Raw genomic sequence first — 24,749 nt, 5'->3', positions numbered from 1 at the left:
CCCTGGGGCTGTTTTCAGCCCGTGAATGAGGCTGAGGGATGGGAGAACTATTTCTCCAGGATCGAGGCAAGTGCAGCCGGCAGCTCCAAGCAGTCCTTGGGCTGCTCTGTCCACATCTGCTCCCTGGTTAGTGTCTGAAGCTGTCAGAGCACAAGAAAGCTGTCTAAAGGAAAGTGGGATGCTGGCGTTCAGATGCTTAAATAAACCACATCTGTAGCAGGGCAGAACCCAAGGGCCATGTCTGGGCCCTCAGCTTTGAGAAGAGAGATCATAGTCGTATGTGGATAAGACAAAGCTCGGGATGCTGGAATCCTTTTGAATTATTACTCTGGCTCTGCCCCTAAATGAGCCTCAGATATTTCAACCAATTTATTTTCTCCATTTCTCTATGGATCCATGTATCTATCTCCTGTCTACTGTGATCTCAGCCTGCAAATTAGACTGTTTGCCTGGGGAGGGCGAGGGATAGCTCTCACCCAGTACTGATTTGGCACTAATATAAACTAACCCCCACAGTAATAAAGAAAAACCAAGGGGTGCAGCAGAAGGAGTCAGATTTTGGTGGCAGGCAGGCCGTGCCTGTGCAAATCCCAGCTCAGATATTAAGTTTAAACCCTCAGCCTCAATTGTCTCATCCAACTTTATGAAGTTGTGGGTGTTGGAGGTTATCACGTAGAGTGAAGGGGCATTTTGTTAAGTGTACACGCGGCAGCAGTCGCTACTCTTGTTCATTTGTGCATGATCACTGTTTCTGCAGAATCAGGGAAGCGCTGTCACTAGGTGGAGCGCTAGTCTAGTAAGGGTGGACATTAGGTATAATCAAGGCAAGGCTGGGGAGGAAGGAGGGGTCCAGCTGCTCTGGAGAGTGGGCAGGAGGCAGTGGGCCTGGACAGGTGGGCACCAGGCCCCAGACCGCAGGGTGGTGAGTAGAGGAAGGCTAATGATAAAGGTCCTTGACTGAAGAGGAGCACAACTCAGGCCTAAACATGTCTGCCTGGACAAGACAAAGTACGAGTGGACCAGGGCCAAGGAATGCGCTGCTGGGGAGGAGACAGAGGGGAACTCATCCCCCTGGTTCCTCCAGCAGGTGAGTAGCTGCTCCCCTCAGAAAGGTTAAGTAACCTCCCCAAAGTCACGCAGACAGTAAGTGATGGACCCAAGGTTGAAAACTCAATTGTCTTTCCTACTGTGTAGCATGGGGCACTCTGCTCAATGGGATGTGGCAACCTTGGATGGGAAGGGAGTTTGGAATGAACACTGGAGTATGTGTATCTTTTTGAATTATAGTTTTCTCCAGATATATGCCCCAGAGTGGGATTTCTGAATCATATAGTAGTTCTAGTATATTTTCAGCTTTTTAAGGAATTTCCATACTGTTCTCCATAGTGGCTGTACCAATTTACAGTATTACCAATAATGTAGGAGGGTTTCCTTTTCTCTACACCCTCTCCAGCCTTTATTATTAGTAGACTTTTGGATGATGGCCACTCTGACCAGTGTGATGATATTGCAGTTCTGTCATGCATTTCTCTGATAATTAGTGATGCTGCCCATCATTTCACGTGCCATCATTTCATGGCAATCTGTCTATCTTCTTTGGAGAACTGTCTATTAACTTCTTCTGCCCATTTCTATTTTTTATTTTTATTTATTTGTGTTGCCCATTTCTAAATCGGGTTGTTGGTTTTTTATTTTTACTTTTTTGATGTAGAGCTACATTTGTATATTTTGGAGATTAATCCCTTGTCTGTTGCTGCCTTTGCAAATATATTTTCCCTCTGTTAGTTTTTTATTTTGTTTTTGTTTCCTTTGGTGTGCAGAAGCTTTTAAGTATAATTAAGTTCCCTTTGTTTATTTTTATTTTTATTTTCAGTATTCAAAGACATGGATCAAAAAGGATAGTTCTGCAATTTATGTCAGAGTGCTTTTTTTTTTTTTTTGGCTGTGCCATGCAACTTGTGGGATCCTAGTTCCCTGACCGGGGATCGAACTCAGGCCCACAGCAGTGAAAGTGCCCAGTCTTAACCCTTGGACTGCCAGAGAATTCCCTCAAGGAGTGTTCGGCCTATGTTTTCCTCTAAAAGTTTCCATTTAGGTCTTTGATCCATTTTGAGTATATTTTTGTGTATGGTATCAGAGAATGTCCTAATTTCATTCTTTTACTGTAGCTGTCCAGATTTCCCAGCACCACTTATTGAAGAGGGTTTTCTCCCCTGTCTATCCTTGCCTCCTTTGTCATAGGTTAAGTGACCAGAGTTGCATGGAGAGAAGAGCCCACTTTATGTTGTTGAGTCCTCCTACCCCAGATCTGATCTTTCCATCTATTCCCCCGGTTTAAGGCTTTTCTCATTCAAGCACGGACAGTAAATGTGCAGACAGACGGAGGGGAGGGGTCGTGTAGCAGCTTCAGGAGAGCAGAGGCCACCAGGACAGGGAGAGAGGTTGGCTGCAGTAGAACAGGGACTGGGCTTCTGTCCAGGATGCTGTAACAGTGTCCTTAACACATCTGCATGTTTATGTAGTACATATGAGTGCTTCCTATAGAGCTATTTTTCTATATCTCTGAAATATTTTAGTTTAAAAAATATCTAGAAGTTAATCGGTTTTAATAGAAAAGGATTTTATTGCAAATACAGTGACTTCATATTACAGTAGTTTATTCTGATAAACTAAATGACCATACTTTATGTATATCTTGGATATAAAACTATACTTTTTCCCTTTTTTTTTTAAAACATATCATACACTTTCCAGTGTGATGACATTTCAAAGAGGAAAAGATTGCATTCACAATGGATACCATCCTCCCTGAGTCCACAGCCCTAAAATACCAGCGCTGTCTAGACTCCCTCGTGGTGGAACAGGCCCTGAGAAAAAGGCTTCCTTCCTCTATCCCTTATCGCCAGTTGAAAGTCACAGAAAGTACGTTTCTGGAGTCTCTCTATCGATCCACCAACGAGAATGCCAGTGACTAAACCCATAGCATTAACAGTGCAATGGTAAAACTATAGAGCCCTGACTTTGCATTTGAATCTCTGTAGCCAAGGTCAGAAGTGCAACATTAAAATTGCTTTATTTTACCATTTACCTTGCTGAGAACCCCATAATCTGTTTTGCTTGTCAGTAGCAAAATTAAGAATATAACTCTGGAAGTTACCCAAGGACCACTAAAAAAAAAAAGTAGTCTTTTAGAATCTGTTTCCCCAGCATCTGGCACACAGACCTTCATTAAATGCTTGTGAGATAAACAGAATCACAATCCTCGTCTATCCAGAGGCGTACAGCCAGTAAGCCACAATAAGTTACAGCGTCACAGCGGTTTACTTTAAAGATGTTCTTTCAAAACGAACTCCAGGAAGAAAAGCAGTCTACACAGCGAGGGATGCTGTAGCAATCTTGCTGAGTAGTTTGTTGAGAGCTCTAACTTTTTCTTCCAAGAATCGGGATTTTTTCTCGGCACCTCGTTGCTTTTCTTCAGTGACTTGAAGCGCTTTTGTCAGGTGAGAATTTTCCACATAGAGCTCCTTGAGCAGCAGATCAGATCCGGTGTTCTTTTCAAACTGGAGAGGGGAGAAAGCCACAGTGTACTGCACGTCTAACGCAGCCAGGCCACGCCACCAGCTCTCCCTTCCTATTCCTCCACACGCATTCAGACTAGTTTGGGGAACCTTACAAATCAGAGAAATGTTAGATGTAATGACAGGTTTTGTTATCCTGGCATGAGAGAGGAAACTGACGAACTATGTGGTAGAGAAAATTTAAGCCAACTTTGTACAAATTGACTTATCACGAAATGAAGACAAGACCCAAATCTGGAGGCCTCCAAAAATCAATGAGGAAACTGTCAAGAGTACCCAAAATGATGGCCTTATCTCAGTGTGCTCTGCAGGCCCACCATGCCAGCCGGGAGGCACCAAGGCACCTTGGGTGCCACCCACACGACACTGACAGGGGCTTCAGTGATGGGGACACAGGATACACTAGTCAAGATGCAAAGACGCAGGGGTCCCAGCTTTGGGCTTTGAAAGTCCGCGCTGAGGCCACTCACTCAAGTAGCTACCGAGCAGCTCTGCGGGCCAGTGCTTCACGGCCACGGCCCTGCTCCCACAGGCACGTGTTCTAACGGGAGGAGCCAGCAGAGCACGCAGGGTCAGGTGGCGTGTTAACAGAGAACCCAGGCGGGGGACACAGCTGAGCCTGAGGTGCACAGAGACCTGAAAGAAGCATGGAGGACGCGGGGGCAAACCTCGCGGGCAGAGGCCGGCGCATGCGCGGTGGCGCATGCGCGGTGGCAGGAACGGCCACGAGGCCCGCGAGGAAGGCAGGGCCGCCACGCCGGCTGGGCGAGGGGCTGAGGGGAGGGGGCCAGGTCCTGCAGAATCTCGAGGCCACCGGAGAAGCCGCTGTCTACTCTGAGGCAGGCTGGCAGCTCCAATGTATTTAAGGAAGACTGCTGCTGCTGACGGGCTGGCAGAGGAGACGAGGAGCCCAGCTGTCAGGACCCAAAAGACCGGGCGTGGGGTGCGCGATGGGAGCTCTGCTCCGCACCGAGGGCCGCGCTGAACAGCCAGACGGGCCCCTGGGTGGCCGGGCGGCTGGGAGCAGACAGCTCTGAAGGGGCGCCTGTCAAGGCAGCAGAGAACTCGCTGGGAGGACCGGGCTCCAGAAGGCGGTGCTGAGGAGACCGGAGAGGGGGCGGCAGAAGCGGGGCTGGGCGAGCTGAGCGCACGGCCATTTCTCTGGGACCTTCTGGTCTTACGGGGACACAAGCCCAAGTCACAACTGAGAGGAGGGGAGAGGGGCTGGGGGTCAGAGGCAGAGCGGAAGGGCCCCCCAGACAGGGGTGTGGGGGAAAGGCGGCAGCTGGGACAGTCAACCGCTACCCGCCCCCTCCCCCAGCATGTAGGAGCCTCAAGATTTACTTGGGGTTGAGGTTTTATCAAGAGTGACTGGGGGGTAGGGCGTCACCGGGAGTCTGACGGCTGGGAAGGAAAGTGAGGACCCGGAGACCGAAAAGGTTGGAGGGCGGTGGTGCCGGCAGGGCAGGGGCTACACAGGCGGGAGTGGGGGTCTGCAGCGGGCAGCCTGCGTGGAGTGACTCGAACTGGGGACCCGCGGCTCAGGGCGCTGCAGATAAACCACATTCGGTCACTGTGGAAGAGAAGCATTTCCACAGATGCTTACATTTCACTTCCTGGAGCAGCAAGCAGACCTCATAGGACAGCAAGGCCTCTCTCTCCCCTCTCCCTGCCCTTCTCAACACTTCCGCAGGACACAGGGTTCTCTTGGGTCCTGTCTCCCTCATCAGCTACCCGGTAGCCCAAAGGAGGTGTCCATCACTCACCTGTTCCTTCAGCTCACCCACTTTCTCTTGGAGGAGCACTTCCATGTTCTTCAGAATCATTTCCACCTCCTCCACCCACTCTTCTGTTGCTTTCAGCTGCTTTTCATGTGCTTCCTAAAGAAGAGGAGGTTACAGATCAATACCAGAGAAGGCAATGGCACCCCACTCCAGTACTCTTGCCTGGAGACTCCCAGGGATGGGGGAGCCTGGTGGGCTGTCGTCTATGGGGTCGCACAGAGTCGGACACGACTGAAGCGACTTAGCAGCAGCAGCAGCAGCAGAGATTGACATGGTACATTTTAAAAAGAATCATCTCAGGCTTATTTACTTTAGAATGGAAATCAGCTGAAGTGTACAAAATCTGAGTATCTGGCTAACCTTTCATCCATAGGGAGGGATGGTTAGAAATGTCTCACAAGCCACAAAGCTGCACTTCTCACTGTAGTGTGAGCAGATAAGAGACTCTTTGTCCTAGGATTTTAATCCTAAATGACTCAAAGTTGAGTTTCCCCAAACATGGTAGTCTTTCTAGGGGATCTCTGACTAAATTTCCTTTGTCAATAATCTGTCCTAGCTTAAATGTCTCTCTAGCACAACGTGTTTGCATAATGCTATAAGGCTGTTCTTCGTTAGAATTTGTGTTTTACAACTGTCAGATTTTACCCACCTTTCCAATCTTGCACAAATTCCTTCCTCAGGAAGGCACCTAGCCCTCTGCCGCTCCTCACCCTCCCACTGACCCATGAACTTTGAGGACCCAAATGTGCTTCCCAGGCTCGAACTTTGAGGTGCTCACTCACTGATGCCTGAGAGAGTGCTCTGAGGTGGGAACCACTGCCACCAGAGGTTGAAAGAAATGGAAGGACAGAGAGTTGAATCACTCACTCAGTTAAATCACTCGGCTCAGGTGGTGGAGCCAGGATCCAGTCCCCCACAGTGCACGCGCTGAGCCACTGTTCTGCGGCCCTTTTAAGGCAGCAGCTCTGTTTCTGCATGTGAGCCTGGCACACAGCAGGGCTCCCCAAGTCCATGCTGTCACTGTGCTGATCTCTTGTCCAACCAGCACCCCACACCTCTTGCTGCTTTGAAACATGCCAAGCACAGCCCACCCCAGGACCTTTGCACCTGCCTGCACTCCTGAAGAGCTATCCCTGCCCATCCCTCTCTTGTGGCCCTTCTGTCACCACCTTTTAGACCTGGAAGCAGGCCACGTGTGTAGCTGGCTACAGACACACGCGGCCCAGAAAACAGGCTGGGGACTCAGGGTCGGCTGCTCAATGCCCACCAGCTCCCAGCGGAAGCCGGGTCCCATGGCTTCCATAAACAACCCACACAGTGGGAGGGCTGTCGGACCATCCTCCCCCTGGAACCAGAAAGCCTACTCGCCCTCCCAGTCACCCCCAGCTGGCCCCCAAGCCCAGTCCCCACTCACCTGGGCCTCCGCCTGGAGCCGCCGTGCCCCCCGCCACTCCCCTTCCAGCAGCCGCTGCAGCTCAGCCACGCGGCCTGCGAGCACAAGCTGTGCCATCTCCTCCCACAGCTGCCGCACCTGCTGGGTGTGCTGTGACCGGGCCAGCCGCAGCCTCTGGGTGGCTCCATATGGCTGCCAGGGAAAAGGCACAGTGGTTGGGGTGACTGCCCAGAGCTACAGGGTCACCACCAGACACAGAAAACTGCATCTCTACCTGTAGGCCACCCCACAAGGGAAGGGCGTGTCCAGCAGAGCCCACGATTCCTAAAGAGTCCATTTATCTGATGCCCACACTCCATTTCCTGGTAGTTCAGACGGTAAAGAATCCGCCTGCAATGCAGGAGACACGGGATATGTGGATTTGGTCCCTGTGTTGGGAAGATCCCCTGGAGAAGGGCATGGCAACCCACTCGAATATTCTTGCCTGGAGAATCCCACGGACAAAGAAGCTTGGCAAGCTAAAGTCCATGGGGTTGCAAAAAATCGGATGGGGCTGAGCGACTAACACAAAGTCCATTCAGGGGCGCTTCTGCACCCTGAGAGCCCGGAAGGCCTGCCTGTAGCGCTCCCTGTGACCTCGTACCGGATCCTGGGAGGATCAAGTTATTCTGCCCTGTTTATCCCCTGGGTTCTTTGCTGGGTTTAATTCCTTCAATAATGGGACTCACACCAGCTGTGTAGAGCAGCCTCCCTCTAAATGTGGAGCTCACGCTCCTGAGACGGGCTGTGGCCAGGGCCCCGGAGGTGGTTGCACAGCATCTGGCGAGGTGTGGATGTGGACGGACTCGGCCATCTGCTTCCTGGGCACAGAACCCACGGGATCGCTGGCACCAGGCTGCCCAGAGCCTGGCCACTTTCCCTGAATGGAGCGCCTGGGAGGCCATCTAAACACCATTTACACCACGGGCTCCGGCGGCCTCGTCTGGAGCACACAGACCTGCCCTGAGACCCCGTGGACGGGAGAGGTGGCGGTTCCACCAGGGGCCCTGCTGAATGCAGGCAGGGGAGGAGGGCACTGGCCACCCCGGCCGGGCAGGAGTGAAACTGTGAGCCACAGCCCTACTCCCTCACTGGCCTGTGTCACCGCGTGTCTGAGGGGCCACCCTGGGCAGTTTCCCCGGACAGACCCCCAGAAGCACACCACACACACAGGTCCAGTGGGGCAGCTGCCACGCTCCTGGGATGAAGAGAGGGGAGGGAAGTTCTCACACACGCTCCACCAGACGTAGCCGCCTCCCTGCGGCTTTAGAGCTTCGGATGATCACTATGCAGTCACTCCAGCCCAGGTCTGAGTCCCGCACACCTGCCTGGGTGCCTTGCTGCCTCCTGCAGCTGATCCTGTGCTGAGCCCTGAAGCCTGACCACAGGCCTCGCCGTCCACTCTCCTTGGCCAGGCAGTATTCAGCACGGCCCAGCTGAGTGCCCCTGAGGCCCTCCTTGTAAAGCAAGGTGTGGGTGGAGGGTGGGCCCGCTCCGGAGAGCCCTGCTGGACCACCACGTGAGAAGGCAGGATGTCCCCAGAAGAGAAGCGGGGCCCCTGCAGCCAGGAAGCCAGGGCCTCCGTGTTCTGGGTGCTGGGGTGGGGCAGTGAGCCCCTCAGACGATGGCGGACCTCTCCACCCTGAATCCAGGCTCGCCCAGCCAAATGTGGGGCAGTGATGCTAAGGAAACCCCCAGCACAGTGCTCAGCAGCCTGGATGCTTGTCTGCCCTTCCTGGGTGCTTGGTTGCCACGCAACAAGGACCCGATGCCACGGAGAAGATGGTGCAGGTGCCCCCGCCCGCAGCACCCCAGGATGCCGGCCGTGTAAGCGCCCTCTCTGACGCCTGGCTCCCCTGCTGGCCCTGGGACCTCAGGACCACTCCCTCTTCACGGCTCTGGATGCACCCTCACCTCTGCACCCCCGATGGTCCCTAGATGCCCTGTAAGCGCCTTACTTCTCTCTGCACACTTTCATCCAGGCGTGTTTTCGGGGGTCCTCATCTAACTCACCAAAGGTGACACCAGCTGCCTCACAGCAGCCGCTCCTGCCCGTGACAGCGGCCGAGTGCTCGGCATCCCCCCACCCCAGCAGGCAGGGAAGCCTCCGGCAGCCCAGTCCTGCTGCCCACGGGTGGATCTGTCTTCTCCACCTCAAAGGTTCAAACCAGTCCGGCAATTTCTCAAGGTTCCTTTTGCACTACAAACAGGGAAGGGGGCCCCCAGTACACAGAGACACCTTGGAGAAAGTGCCTGCTGACAGTGGAGGACTGGGCCCACAGGGGTCTGCCAGCCCCTCCTAAGACCCTGGACAGGGAGGGGTCCCACATGCAGACAGACCCTTCTGCAACCTGGGCCATCTGAGAAGTGACCTCTCACACCAGGTGTCCACAGCTAAGTCCAGGGGTCAGACCAGGGGCCAGGTGGGGAACCTGGTACCAGGTTAAGCAGAGACATGAGGCTTAGAGACCCTCTCTCACGGCCCCTTCCCCTTGCAGACCCTGGCTCTCCAAGCGCACCCCATGTCTGAGTCCACCAGGGCCTGAGGCCCTCAGGGCACCTCACACCGTCAGCTCCCTCCTCTCCTCCTGCTCGAGCTCCTCAGAAGAACCAGCCCTGTGTCCCAGCACCTCACGCTGGCAGGCACCCATCACCCCTCCTGGGCCCACTCTGCTCACATCTGTGTGTCCCAGCCCGTGAGCTCCCTGCCTCCCCGCTGCTGCACCTCTGAGCCTGGCAGGCACTGGACAAGCGCAGGGCAGGGCATTGGCAGCACTGCCAGACACATGAACAGGCGTGTGACACCCGGGCTCCACCAGGGTGAGGAGCTGGTCCCCTCGGGGGCTGCTCCGCCCGCGGCCTGGACCTCGGAGGCCACCTTCCGTGTTCCCTGGCTCCTCCACCTACAGAGGGCACACCCAGAGGTGCTGCTATGCCCGCCTGCCCTCATGAGGGAACAGGCACAGCCCTTCACATGGTTCACTCGCGTTCCACCTGACCCTGGACGGGGCCTGACTGAATCCTCGGCCTGGAGGGCGCCCCCCTAGCTGTGTGGCCTCAGCCAGCCCCACGACACCCTTGGCCGGACTAGTCCCGTGCAGGCTGTCAGAGGCGAGGCTGACCCCCCTCAGCCGGGGACCACCATGCACACTCACCTGGTCCCAACTCTCTTCAAGGGCCTCTCTCAGCTGTGACTGTGCCAGTCTCAGGCTCTGATGGTCCTGAGTCACGCAGTCAAGTTCAAGTTCAAGTTTTTGGATTTGGTTACCCTGTTGTTAAATATCGGTTTCACAAGTATAAGAAGAACACTAGCAACGTGATACGTGCTTAATGCAGAAACTTCAGAAAAGCAAGAATTACAAAATTTAAGTCAGCAGTGATCACAGCACACCCAACATGCTGTATCTCCTGGCCCTTCCTCCACACACACACACATGCTGCCACCACGACATCGTGGGCCATGCTTTCTCTTTTATAATGTCCAGAGCATTAGACACTATTCAAAAATGTGGTTTTTAATGGCGGCACCAAAATTTACTGACTTAGTCAATACGGTTGATGATTCAAAGCTAATTCCAATTCTGTTGTGCTATTATAAACACCAGAGCAATGAAAATATGTTCAGCTAAGTCCATACACAATGTTCAGTAAAGTTCCCACAGCAGAATCATGAAGTCAGAGCACACCAACGTTCTTGACCACTCTTGATGTATGTTTTGCCTAATGACCTCTGGAGAGGTCACCCCAATTTAGGCTCCTATCATCAGGATTTAATTCCTTTCTGCTACTTTCTCTAGAGGTACCAGGCTTTGCGAAAGCTGCTGGAAGTTCACACACTTTTCAGGGCTCCCTTGTGCAGCCCCTCGCTTTACCTGCAGGCACGGCAGGGCTGCCCCTGGTCTGTTTGAGGCCCGGCTGCCCGCCCCTCCCTGCCCCGCCCACCATCCACCTACAGCCCCTCCCGGAGCTCGGCCTCCTCCAGTCTGTGTATCAGCAGCTGGACGGTGACAGGACTCTTCTCGCTTTGGGTCTGGTGGGTAGAGGCCTCCTCTCCGAGCTGCAGGACCCTGTGGTTGAGCTGGGACAGTTCATCCCTACACTTCTGACTCTGGAACAAACAGGGAGAAGACACAGGTAGGAAAGTTAGTTTTTAAGCCAGCAGCATCCCAGGGGTCCTCAACCAGGGACACTCTTCTCCCCAGGCGATGCTTGGCAATCTTTGGAGACCATTTTGGGCATCACAGCTGGGGGTGGGGTTGCTATTAGCAACTAGTGGGTGAGGCGCTTGCTCAGTGTCCCCAGAGTGGCGGGCTCTCAGGCCACCACGTGGAGGATGAACTATGATCAATCCCCCAAGAAACAAACGCTGGGCACCAGGAGCACTCACATCCCATCAACATCCCATCACTGCTCTGGAGAACTGGCATGATTTTCTCATTTCTCCCACGGTTATTTCTGACATTATCTTACACAAGTTGAAGAAAAAAAATACCAAAACCCTAGCTAAACCTGAGGCACATGATTCTCTTTAAAAATCTGATCACTGTCATTAAACACAGCACACTGATGAAATGACCACTTTGCAGACAGTGGATGCTGGACGCTGGCAGTGCGGCCTGGGATAAATGGCAGCCAGCAGGCGACACAAGGAAGCTCGTTATCGCCAACCATGTGTCACACGCCTTCACACAAACCATGTTTTGCTCCTCTGCTTTTCCCTAGCAATTGCTCCGGAGGCTGAGGGTCTGAAGCCCTCTGGGCCTCGGAGCAGGGTTCATGCACAGCTGGGCGGATGCATCACTGTCGCCCCAGGGTGGGTGTTCCCACCTTATCAGCCAGGCTCGGGGAGGCAGGCAGCAGTGGGAAGAGGCAGATGGGAACCGCAGGTGTCTCCAGGGTACAGCAGGAGTCTGGGAAACCAGAGGTGACAAATGCACTCCCGGAGTGAGTGGGCGCTCAGCAAGGACACAAGGCCGGCAGGTGAAAATCCACTACGCTTCTATGTCCTGACAGTGAACGTGCAGAAACCCACGAGAAAAACAAAACACCATTTCCGCTCTGGCCTGGAAAGAGCTTGGAAGTCGTCACTCCCACCCTCCCAGCAAGAACAAAGAAAAAGCTGAGTAACTGAAAGTCAACAACTCTTCTCAGGCCCATCAGAGAACTGAAGTCACAGGGCAAACCAATGCTCTGAAAACCAGAAAGAAAGACAGGCGAAGAGCGTCACAGCTCACCAGGAGCCAAAGGCTGGAGGCCTGAACAAGGTGGCTGCTGTGGGTAGAACCGGGTCCACAAAGTCACCAGTCTGGAGACAAGGCTGCTAGCAAGCAATTCAGGTTAAATGTGCTCGAAAGGTGGGGTCCTAATCCAATGGGACAGTGACTTTATAAGAAGACACAGTGAGAGGGGGCTCCCCACAAGCCTGGAAGAGCCTCACGGGAACCAGGCCGGCCCCGCCTTGACCGAGGCCTTGAGAACCTTGGAACAATAAACCCTGTAGTTGAAGCCGCCTGCTTGTGGTGTCTGTATGAGCCTGAGGAGACTAGGACCGCGCCTGTTTTGAAGCACACAGAGCGTTCTGTTCTCTGCCCTCGAGGGAAACCTCCTTCTTCACCAGGCCTGAGCCAGCGAGGGGAAGGGGATAGCCAAGTGGAGCCCCCGCCAGCTGTTCTGACTCAGTGTCACTCACTACTGGACTGGCTCAAATAAGAGTGACAACACCAAGTGTGGACAAGGATGTGGGGCAACTGGACCTGGCATATGCTGCTGGTGGGAACATAAACTTTTAGTAGCTGCTCTGGAAAACAGCTGGGCAATTTCATATAAAACTAGACATGTAGCTGCCGTACAGATGAGCAATTGTCTCCTGGGCATCTATCCCGTGAAATGAAGACCATCCACACAAAGACCTGCCTAGGAACGTTCACTGCAGCTTCTGTGACGGCCCAAAACTGGAATCAGCCCAGCCATTCTTTAAAAGGTGAGCATTAAGACAAGCTGGTTCCAAATTGGGAAAGGAGTATGTCAAGGCTGTATACTGTCGCCCTGCTTGTTTAACTTATATGAAGAGTACATCATGCAAAATGCCAGTCTGGATGAAGCACAAGCTGGAATCAAGATTGCCAGGAGAAATATCAATAACCTCAGATACGCTGATGACACCACCCTTATGGCAGAAGGCAAAGAGGAACTGAAGAGCCTCTTGATGAAAGTGAAAGAGGAGAGCGAAACAGTTGGCTTAAAGCTCAACATTCAAAAAACTAAGATCATGGCATCAAGTCCCATCAGTTCATGGCAAATAAATGGGAAAACAATGGAAACAGTCATAGACTTTATTTTCTTGGGCTCCAAAATCACTGCAGATGGTAACTGTAGCCAGGAAATTAAAAGGCACCTGCTCCTTGGAAGAAAAGCTATGACCAACCAAGATAGCATGTTAAAAAACTGACAAAGGTCCATCTAGTCAAAGCTATGGTTTTTCTAGTAGTCATGTATGGATGTGAGAGTTGGACCATAAAGTTAAGTGCCAAAGAATTGATGCTTTTGAACTGTGGTGTTGGAAAAGACTCTTGAGAGTCCCTTGGACTGCAAGGTGCAGACACCAACCAGTCCATCCTAAAAGAAATCAGTCCTGAATATTCATTGGAAGGGCTGATGCTGAAGCTGAAATCCAATACTTTGGCCACCTGATATGAAGGACTGACTCACTGGAAAATACCCTGATGCTGGGAAAGACTGAAGGCAGGAGCAGAAGGGGACGACAGAGGATGAGATGGTTGGAAGGCATCACCGACGCGATGGACATGAGTCTGAGCAAGCTCCGGGAGTTGGTGATGGACAGGGGAGCCTGGCGTGCCGCAGTCCTTAGGGTCGCAGAGTCGGACACGACTGAGAGACTGAACTGAACTGAAGACGAGCTGTGGGGGGACATTAACGCCTTGGAATGCCATCCGGTGGCAGGAAGAAACTACTGTGGACACGCAGCAGGGAGCCGTGCTATGTGCGGAGAGGCAGTCCCAGAGAGCTCATTCGGTATGGTTCCTTGTGTGTCACTGGTGAAATGGTACAAGTTTGGCTGTCCTCTGTCACTTTCATCAGGAGGCTCTTCAGTTCCTCTTTGTTTTCTGCCGTAAGGGTGCTGTTGGGGCTGGGATAGGTGGGCAGAAAGACAGATGGCGGATGTAGCTGTGAATGAACAATATGAAGGACCTAGTGGCGCTGCAGCTGGGTTGTGGAGACATGAACCTGCACAGGGAATAAAACCATGTAGACCTGACACCCACACGAGAACATACGCAAAGCTGAGGAAGCATGTGGACTTTCTGGGTGGCCCTGTGGTTAAGAATCTGCCTTCCGAGGCAGGACACTCAGGTTCCATCCCTGGTTGGGGAACTAAGATGCCACATGCTGTGGGGCAACGAAGCCCCTCCCCCAAGAAAAAGAACACCCCGCCCTCCCCCCGCAAAAAAAAACTGGGGAAGTAAGACCTACGGATGCATCAATGTCAACAGCTTGACTGTGATGCTCATTAAGGGCTGACTTGCGCCCCCCCACACCCCAATTCAGTGTTGAAGCCCAAACCTCCAATCCTGTACAGAGGGACTGCAGTTGGAGAGGGGGTCTTGAAAGAGGTGATTAAGGTAAAACGAGGTCATATGAGTGCAGTATGATGCTGCCCTAATAAGCGATGACGACACAGACGCATCTGAAGGAGGACCACGGGAGGACACAGGCAGGACAGTTGTGTACAAACCAGAGAGAGGCCTCAGAAGAAACCAGCCCCGCTCTGACCTGAACTTCTAACTCTGAGAACTGTGAGGAAATAAACTTCTGTTGTGTAAGCCCCTCAGTCTGCGGTGCTTTGCTATGGCAGCCCTAGCATACTAACACAGACACTATACTAAAGTTTCATAAAACGTGACCACAGGGGAAACTGGACAAAGTGTATCCCTCTGTAATATATGTCTTACAACCACATGTGAGCCTGCAATTATCAGTAATAATTTCAATTTTTAAAAAAATTAAAAAAGAATGACACATCCAAGCTGTGTGAAGTGAACTGAAAGAAGCTCAGTCGTGTCCAGCTCTTTGTGACCCCATGGACTATACAATCCATGGAATTCTCTAGGCCAGCATACCGGAGTAGGTAGCCTTTCCCTTCTCCAGGGGATCTTCCCAACCCAGGGACCAAACCCAGGTCTCCCACACTACAGGTGGATTCTTTAGCAGCTGAGTCACAAGCAAAGCCCTCCACGCTGTGTGCTTCGGTACAAAAGCCAGTAAGAGAGACCAAGTGCAGAAAGCATTTATTCATGGACCAAAGGGAGACCAGTGTGGTGGTCAGTGCTAAACAGCGTGAGAAGGGCATTCACGTGCAGGCTAAAGGGGACTGACCAAATGGTAAGTACATCCACTGAGGATGATGGAGACCAGGCTTTTCACTGCTAGAGGCATAAGTTATAAATACAGAGACAGAAAGCTAGAACCATCCCCGTGATATTGGAATTTCAGAGTTTGAATTTATGATTTCTGGTAGAGAGGTGTACAAATAAATATACCTGAAACCACGTGCATGAGAGCATAATAAATATACCCTCCCTAGTTCCACGCGCTAACTGCATTTGGACATAGTGATGATCCCGGAGCCGTGAGCACCCCCAGTACCCAAATCTGGGTCTCCAAGTACCATTCTGAGCTAAAAGTCACCGAGGATTCCTTGGAGAAGTGGGTGCTTCCAGGGTTGGGGCAAGGGAAGTACCAGATGAACCTGGAATATCATGGGACACTAGAAAGTAAGGAAGTGCTCAAATAATGACCAGGACCTGTCTGGAGGGCCCAGAACTCACCCAGAGGGTGCTCTTATTAGCCAAATCTGGGACAATTGAGCATGAAAATAAATACTGATGGTAACATATTATAACCTATTAAATAAACAGGGAGAACAACTGGGTGAGAGTTTGATGAAGAACAGGACATTCACATCATATCAAAGGATTTTCTTATAAAATGTTTCGTAATTACCAAGGGGAAAGTAACTTTGTGAAGAAGCCTGGCCAACAGCACCTGACCAAGAATCTAAGGACGTCACTAAAGCTTGTGTCCCCGGACAGGATAGAATGAGAAGGGGATATTCCCACATAATCTGAATCCAATTATAAGGAAGTTTTAGACACACCAAAACAACTGCTTATAACCTTCAAAAGCACCAGGTCCTAAGAACAAGGAAAGGCAGACTGAAGCCACACGAGGTCCCGGCTGTGGCTGACGGGGCCACAACCCGTCATATCCACACTGATTCCCCAGCTTGGAGTGGGAGGGGGCTGATGGGCCAGCAACTCTTGTAACTTCCATAAAAATGTTCTGTGTTTCCTTTCTGTAAGTTTGAGATTATTTCAAAACAATGGAAGAGGGAGGGGGGCATCCGTTTCACACCTGGGGTCAATACTTAACCTGCGTGCAGAGCTCTTCCATCTCAGAGCAGGCCTTTTCCTTGTCTCTCTTTAAAACCTCAATTTCCTTCCTGTTGGAGAAGCAAAGTTAACAGTGTCACTGATGAGTCATTGCTCACGGTGGTCACCGTGGTGGCTGGTTTGTACACCTGTTCTCGATACCCTACAGCCACTGGTCTGTCACTGTCCTGTACGGTCACTGCTGCTGGTCCAGTTGGATCCCAGCCTGGGAGCCAGAGGAACCCTGCCAGCACTGTAAGAACAAACCCTCCACGACATTCCTCAGTTGCACAGCACATGTTAATCTCTCTCCAGCACGTGGGAGTGCCCTTCACACCCAGAAGTATAACGATCAACACAGCCTTACATTTGCTGACGTCTGCTGTCAAAAGCGGAGAAGGCAATGGCACCCCACTCCAGTACTCTTGCCTGGAAAATCCTATGGATGGAAGAGCCTGGTAGGCTGTAGTCCATGGGGTCGCTAAGAGTCGGACACAACTGAGCGACTTCCTTTCACTTTTCACTTTCATGCATTGGAGAAGGAAATGGCAACCCACTCCAGTGTTCTTGCCTGGAAAATCCCAGGGACGGGGGAGCCTGGTGGGCTTCCGTCTATGCGGTCGCACAGAGTTGGACACAGAGTTAGCAGCAGCAGCAGCAGCTGTCAAAAGGGTCCCAGCACCAAACCTGGGGAAAATGGTTCCTGGAGGGAAGAAACCTTTTGGATTTCAGAATTGCTGTAACGTAACAGTGAATGGTTCTATGAAGACCTACAAGACCTTTTAGAACTAACACCCAAAAAAGATGTCCTTTTCATTATAGGGGACTGGAATGCAAAAGTAGGAAGTCAAGAAACACCTGGAGTAACAGGCAAATTTGGCCCTGGAATATGGAATGAAGCTGGGCAAAGACTAATAGAGATTTGCCAAGAAAATGCACTGGTCATAACAAACACCCTCTTCCAACAACACAAGAGAAGACTCTGTACATGGACATCACCAGATGGTCAACACCCAAATCAGATTGATTATATTGTTTGCAGCCAAAGATGGAGAAGCTCTATATAGTCAGCAAAAACAAGACCAGGAGCTGATTGTGGCTCAGACCATGAACTCCTTATTGCCAAATTCAGACTTAAATTGAAAGTAGGGAAAACCACTAGACCATTGAGGTATGACCTAAATCAAATCCCTTATAATTATACAGTGGAAGTGAGAAATAGATTTAAGGGCCTAGATCTAATAGATAGAGTGCCTGATGAACTATGGAATGAGGTTCGTGACATTGTACAGGAGTCAGGGATCAAGACCATCCTCATGGAAAAGAAATGCAAAAAAGCAAAATGGCTGTCTGGGGAGGCCTTACAAATAGCTGTGAAAAGAAGAGGCGTGAAAAGCAAAGGAGAAAAGGAAAGATATAAACATCTGCATGCAGAGTTCCAAAGAATAGCAAGAAGAGATAAGAAAGCCTTCCTCAGCGATCAATGCAAAGAAAGAGAGGAAAATAACAGAATGGGAAAGACTAGAGATTTCTTCAAGAAAATCAGAGATACCAAAGGAATATTTCATGCAAAGATGGGCTCGATAAAGGACAGAAATGGTATGCACCTAACAGAAGCAGAAGATATTAAAAAGAGATGGCAAGAATACACAGAAGAACTGTACAAACAAGATCTTCACGACCCAGATAATCACAATGGTGTGATCACTCACCTAGAGCGAGACATCCTGGAATGTGAAAGTCAAGTGGGCCTTAGAAAGCATCACTACGAACAAAGCTAGTGGAGGTGATAGAATTCCAGTTGAGCTATTCCAAATCCTGAAAGATGATGCTGTGAAAGTGCTGCACTCAATATGCCAACAAATTTGGAAAACTCAGCAGTGGCCACAGGACTGGAAAAGGTCAGTTTTCATTCCAATCCCAAAGAAAGGCAATGCCAAAGAATACTCAAACTACTGCACAATTGCACTCATCTCACACACTAGGAAAGCAATGCTCAAAATTCTCCAAGCCAGGCTTCAGCAATATATGAACCTTTAACTTCCTGATGTTCAAGCAGGTTTTAGAAAAGGCAGAGGAACCAGAGATCAAATTGCCAACATCCGCTGGATAATGGAAAAAGCAAGAGAGTTCCAGAAAAACATCTACTTCTGCTTTATTGACTATGCCAAAGCCTTTGACTGTGTGGATCACAATAAACTGTGGAAAATTCTGAAAGAGATGGGAATACCAGACCACCTGATCTGCCTCTTGAGAAATTTGTATGCAGGTCAGGAAGCAACAGTTAGAACGACATGGAACAACAGACTGGTTCCAAATAGGAAAAGGAGTACGTCAAGGCTGTATATTGTCACCCTGTTTATTTAACTTATATGCAGAGTACATCATGAGAAACGCTGGGCTGGAAGAAACACAAGCTGGAATCAAGGTTGCTGGGAGAAATATCAATAACCTCAGATATGCAGATGACACCACACTTATGGCAGAAAGTGAAGAGGAATTAAAAAGCCTCTTGATGAAAGTGAAAGTGGAGAGTGAAAAAGTTGGCTTAAAGCTCAACATTCAGAAAATGAAGATCATGGCATCCGGTCCCATCACCTCATGGGAAGTAGCTGGGGAAACAGTGGAAACAGTGTCAGACTTTATTTTGGGGGGCTCCCAAATCACTGCAGATGGTGACTGCAGCCATGAAATTAAAAGACGCTTATTCCTTGGAAGGAAATTTATGACCAACCCAGATAGCATATTGAAAAGCAGAGACATTACTTTGCCAACAAAGGTTCGTCTAGTCAAGGCTATGGTTTTTCCTACGCATGTGAGAGTTGGACTGTGAAGAAGACTGAGCGCCGAAGAATTGATGCTTTTGAACTGTGGTGTTGGAGAAGACTCTCGAGAGTCCCTTGGACTGCAAGGAGATCCAACCAGTCCATTCTGAAGAAGATCAGCCCTGGGATTTCTTTGGAAGGAATGATGCTAAAGCTGAAACTCCAGTACTTTGGCCACCTCATGCGAACAGTTGACTCATTAGAAAAGACTCTGATGCTGGGAGGGATTGGGGGCAAGAGGAAAAGGGGACAACAGAGGATGAGATGGCTGGATGGCATCACTGACTCGATGGACGTGAGTCTGAGTGAACTCCGGGAGTTGGTGATGGACAGGGAGGCCTGGCGTGCTTTGATTCATGGGGTCGCAAAGAGTCGGATACGACTGAGCGACTGATCTGATCTGAACAGTGATCGCTGGGTGACCATCCAGTCTGGATTTCACAATTTAGTTGTCAGGCACTTTTATCAAATCAACACCACATTCTCAGCAGTTTAGAGCTGAGCTCATTTGAATTTTATTAAAAAAAAAAAAAAGTCAAACCCTTCTTAGATGAGGCTCTGATAGTGAAAGCTGGAATCTCCCGACAAGTATCCCTCTACAATACACACAGCTCCTGCCTCAGTGCTCAGGCCCCTGCCCTAGACCCCTGACTCTGACACACTGAAATCAACAGACCAGGAATGAACCTTGGACAAAAGCGCGGCTGAAATCATCATTAGGACAAGAGAAGCAGATTCTACTGGCCCAGGAAGGGTGTAAGAAGCCCTCTTGACCCTCCAGGGATGCAGGATGCCTCCTCTGACCCTTGAGCACACTATGGAGTATTCTGTAGGACGCATGAGCCCTCCCGTGGCCATCAAGGCTGGTTGGAGGGCAGCACAGTTCTCTGCTGACTGTTCCTGGAGTGTGGGTTTTCTGTGAACACGTCCCACTTTCTATAGTAATGCCCTCTGAGCTTATTCTACGATGAGCAAACCGTGTTCGGGATGGGTGGCTGGGGTGGGACAACTGGGCTGGCCCTTACCTCTGTGCAGCCTCTGTCCTTTCTGAAGCTTCAGGCTCTTGTCGGATCCTCCCCAGCTCATTTTTCAAGAGAGCATTTTCTTCAGAAAGCGTTTCCAACTCGATTCTGGATAACAAATTTTAAAAAGAAAGAAGAGTGGGAATTCCAGGAGCTGGTCACCCGACAGAGTCTGGTCTTGCAATGACCCCCAGCCCCACTTTCCTTCCCTGAATGGGGACACAGGGCAGCAGTCCCTCCCTGTATCCCGTGTTAACCTGCTCTGGCTTGCATCTCCCAAGAGATAAGCTACAGAAAAACAAAGCTTTCCTAGCTCCTAAAAGAGCCAGTGACTAGTGTGTTCGGCACCTTGGTTCTGTGTTTACAGCTGGCCCGTTCCTGCACCTCCTTACCTTCACTGAAATGTCAGCGTGCTCACAGCTGGCACCAATGCAAGATGCTGGGTGAGAGTCCTCACAGAGTTGTTGCCTGGAAATCCCCCCCAGGGACTCCAAGCACAAAGCTGAGGAACACAAGGACTCAGGAAGCTGAATTCTATGGGGAGTGCCCCCTATCCTACACCCTGAGGTCAGCACTGGAGGAAACTGGAAAGATGCCTGCGTCAGCGGACGGAGGGTGATTTGATGCAACGTGGAACTTTCAGGAGGGAAAAGCAAGTACTGACAGAGGCTGCCCAGGCCAAGTCTGCCTGGAGCCCTTGGCTTCCGATGCTCTTAGTCTCCCTGGAAGGTAACTCCGTTGATGTGCAACAGATGAGCAACTGACCAATAAAGAGCACGGGGAGGCAGCTTGAAACCCACACCTGCTGCCCAGAAAATCTATCCTTCTTATGTGCTGGTGTCACTGACACTTATTCCCCTAAACATCAGGTCTCTACCTGGCATTAGCTTCTGGTTTTTTCAATCTAAAAGTACTCAAAGCACATGACCTCATATGTTTAATATATTATTCTTATAATATCAAGCATAAGTATCTCCTTCATAAGCATAAGTATGATTTCATTTTTCTCATAAGGAACTAAAGAGAAAAATTAAGACACAGAAGTCAATGGACGTTTACAAGAAGTGAAGGGTTTCAATGAGTAGAGTGATCTCAAATGAGGTCTATGTTTTGAACTGTTATTCAGGCTCCTGGATGGAAAACGAAATTGATTCGAGGCAGGTGTGTGTATGTATGTGGGTGGCAGTGGTGGGTGGGGTTCTGTTTCCAGTTTCCTGGACCTCAAGTAAGATGGTGGTTGCCTTATCCCAGTCCTCCACATTCACCAGATAACCAGAGCCTGTGCAAAGCTGATCATCTTAGGTGCGGCGTCCTCACAGAAGGTTATAGAAACCTCCAGGGGCCTTAAACCAAAAACCCGAATGCTGAAATCAGAGCTGTGAGCATTAAGCAACACAAAGATGGGGTTGCCCTGAGCGTTACCCTGAGGCCAACACCTACATCAGTGTGGAGAAACCACACCAGGGGTGTGTGTGCTGGGCTGGTTCCCTGGAATAGGTTAAGTGGTCTCAGATTAAGAGGCTCCCAAGTCTTCTTGGAAAAAGCAAAACACATCCTTTCTGCAGGGAGAACCCTCTGCTACAGCTCCCAAGAGTCCCAGAGATAAACATCGTGTGAACATGAGCTCACAATCAAAGGTCACCACAACGTATGTGAGAAAGGATCACTGATGAGAGTCAGAAGAAGCCAAAACAACAGAATTAGATCCCAGATATTGGAATTATCAGACACAAACTTGGGATAAATATTATTAAATGTTTACTTAAATAAAAGATGGAAATAAAAAGTGGACAAGCAAGCAACAAGAAGCTATCAGAAATGATCAGGCAGGATCAAATAGAATGTTAGAAAATGGAAAAAAAAATCAATGTCAAAACAAAAGCTCACTGGTAGATTAGATATAGCTGAAGAACGAATCACTGACCTGGAACACAGAGATATGAAAAAGTACCCAGAACATGCCATGTACAGAAAAGAAGCTGGAAGAAATGAAAGAGAGGTTAAGAAAAGGAGGAAAAGTGAAAAGATCTAATATCATACATCCAACTGAAAAGGCCACTGAGGGGAGAGGCAATATTTTACAAAGAATATCTGAAAGATTTTCATAGGACACAAATCTATATATTCAGCAGGCATAATATTTCTAAGTATGGTAAGTAAAAAGAAATGCCCTACGTCTCAACAATTCCATTCTTAGGAACAAAAAACGGGGTTCCCCAGAGCCCCCCCAGGGGTTACCACTATCCGGACTTGGAATAGTGACCCTGGGGACGTGTTCTGGGTGCTGGTGACACAGACGTGTCCAATTCATCAATTCTTCCAACTGTATACACGTGTGTATTTTTGTGTGTGCATATAACACTTCAATAAAAAGTTAAAATGAAAGAAATACACACCTAAACACACCAAAGAAAAACCACAAAAGATGGAGAAGCTAACAGCAACCAGACAACACAACTCAGATCACCTCCTGTGGGGACAGAATAACAGCCTCTATAAGACGTCTGCATCCAGAACCTGCAAATGTGCTATTTCAGAGCAAAGGGGAATCAATGCAACAAACAGAATTAAAGCAGCTAATTCACTGCCCTTAGATGGAAAGAGTGTCCTAGACTGTCCACTAGGGCCCTCCTCTGTGGAAGAGCAGGCAGAAGACTGGGAGTCAGGATGGAGCTCGAGGAGGACCAACCAGTCACTGCTGGCGTCAGAGGAGGAAGGTGTGGATCAAGAATGGGAGGCCTGCAGGTTTCCTCCCAAGCTTCCAGAAAGGAAGGCAGCTGCCAACACGAAGACTTCCGCCCAGTCATAGGCACTTCTGATTTACAGGCTCGAGCACTGTGAAGTCCTAAGTCATGATGCTTTAAGCCTCTGACTTCCTGGTAACTCATCACCGCAGCAATGGAAAATGGATGTTCACACAGGGCAGCCTGCCCAGGTCAGAGGGCAGAGGGCAGCTTTCAACTGTGCTTCAAGGTTTGTGCTCCTAGGAAGACCAGCCTTCAGAAATGGGAGAGAAGCTGAGACATTTTCAGATAAGGAAAACTGAGGGAATGTACTCCAAGGACAGTTTCACGAAAGGCCACACATCAGAGTGAAGAAGATGGCCCCATAAAGAAGGCATCTAACCAGACATCCCAGCGGAGGACCATTCAGTAAAACGCCCGGTCTGGAGATTTGAAAAACGGCCATGTCCAAATGCCTTGAAACAATCTACCAAGACAGACCCAGGAGGAAACATAAGACCTAAACAGGCCTGTAACAAGGGTCACAGATGCCTGAGAATGGAGCCTTCTCCACCCACCTGCTGGCGTCGAAAGCTGCAAACACCTGTCTCACTCCGGGCTGCACCCCCAGCTGTGACAGCAGGTGGCAGGTGCCCAGGAAACCCTGTCCAATGATCCAGACACCACTGGGACTGGAACTGTGACGTTAGCTGTGGGGCCAACAAGCCAAGGCATGCGGCGAGTCAGGAGAAGCGGGGAGAGGCCCAGCACAGCCCCTGGGCCCGGGGCCAGCACTGGCTCCTGTGCCTGTCCAGAGGACGTGCCCAAGACAGACGGCAGAGAGGGCGTGTGGCCGCTGGGCTGCTCCCGCACGGAAGGCCCCCGAGTGTGCCAGGGGCCTGATGTGGACTCGCAGGTGCACTGGGCCCGAGACCAGCCTTCGATCGCAGCCGCAATTGCAACAGTGGGTCCACACGTTCACCTGAGGCTCTGCCACTTGTGAGGCCCAGCACCACCTCTGCTTCATGGAGCAGGGAATTCAGAAGTCAGCCCACCACGACCAAGGCTCCACATCATGGGGGACCCCCGCGTCTGAGGAAGAGGCCTGCAGCAAGGTCTAGCGGGTGATAAACAGTCCAGGCGCCTCGGGGGGAAGGGAGGGGGGTCTGGGAACAGAGCCTGGGGCTACTGGCTATGCCAGTATTTTCTGTCTCAAGCTGGGAGGTGCACTGACATTTATTCCTTGGCTCATCATAAATCCCACGTGATCTGTTTTCCGGTGAAGCAACGTGCCACGGTCACCCTGCGGGCAGGAGCTGGCGGCTCAGCTGGACACACCTGCGTGTGCGGTGAGCCAGTGTCCTCTGGCCAGACAAGGGCCACAACAGCTCACGGGGCCTCTGCCTCCGCAGGACGCGGCGAGCTTGCGGGAGTGCCGTGTGGGCGCTCACGGGGCCAAAGGACACTGGGTAGAGAGCCGCAACCACAACACACAGCTGGGCCTGCCTGCAGTCACCCGGGTCATCTCCTGGGTGGTGCTGGGAGGCTCCTGGCAAAGCCCTTCTAGAGGACTGGGCTCCTGAGATGGAGTGGGTGCCAGTCTGGGCCCCAGGGGGGCCGGGGAGGAGGGCCAGGCTGCACACCCCTCAGCTTCCAGGTGGGGCCCAGAGGATGGGCATGTGGGCCCTTCTTCTCTAGCACAGAAGATCATGTTTCAGTTTTCCAAATAAACCTTTTCTCTCCTTTGCTCACAAATTTCAGTTTCTTTTAAGAACTCCACTAACCCAAACTAAAGGTCTTTCCCATTATTTGGGGGCATTTAGGCCTTTCGTCCACCTCCCCAGGAGCCACGAGATGACAGATGAGGGAGACTATGTTTTTAAAGTCAGACTCCTTGGGACATCCCTGGCAGTCCACTGGTGAAGACTCCATGCAT

At 50.7% G+C, this 24,749-nt stretch overlaps 2 protein-coding genes across 2 annotated transcripts in view; both read right to left on the bottom strand.

Annotated features, from left to right (window-relative positions):
- Positions 1-2,599: 2,599 nt before the first annotated feature.
- The window catches only part of LOC102393522 (ninein-like protein), a 50,033-nt gene continuing 27,883 nt past the window's right edge, over positions 2,600-24,749 (bottom strand). The window contains 7 exon segments of the mRNA XM_045162577.1: positions 2,600-3,560; positions 5,345-5,458; positions 6,777-6,947; positions 9,950-10,071; positions 10,752-10,902; positions 16,245-16,314; positions 20,094-20,198. Of these exon segments, the coding sequence (XP_045018512.1) occupies positions 3,369-3,560; positions 5,345-5,458; positions 6,777-6,947; positions 9,950-10,071; positions 10,752-10,902; positions 16,245-16,314; positions 20,094-20,198 (925 nt within the window). The 3' untranslated portion in view covers positions 2,600-3,368.
- LOC123329280 lies at positions 3,567-5,335 on the bottom strand. Its single transcript, XM_044928269.1, has 2 exons — positions 4,969-5,335; positions 3,567-4,782 (listed from the first exon to the last, which is right to left on the bottom strand). The coding sequence occupies exons 1-2, from the start codon at positions 5,166-5,168 to the stop codon at positions 3,981-3,983; spliced, it is 1,002 nt and encodes a 333-aa protein (XP_044784204.1). The 5' UTR covers positions 5,169-5,335; the 3' UTR covers positions 3,567-3,980.

Source organism: Bubalus bubalis, chromosome 14 (assembly GCF_019923935.1).
Source record: "Bubalus bubalis isolate 160015118507 breed Murrah chromosome 14, NDDB_SH_1, whole genome shotgun sequence".
In the NCBI taxonomy this organism is placed as follows: Eukaryota; Metazoa; Chordata; class Mammalia; order Artiodactyla; family Bovidae; genus Bubalus; species Bubalus bubalis.
This window is presented reverse-complemented; position numbering and strand designations above follow the sequence as displayed.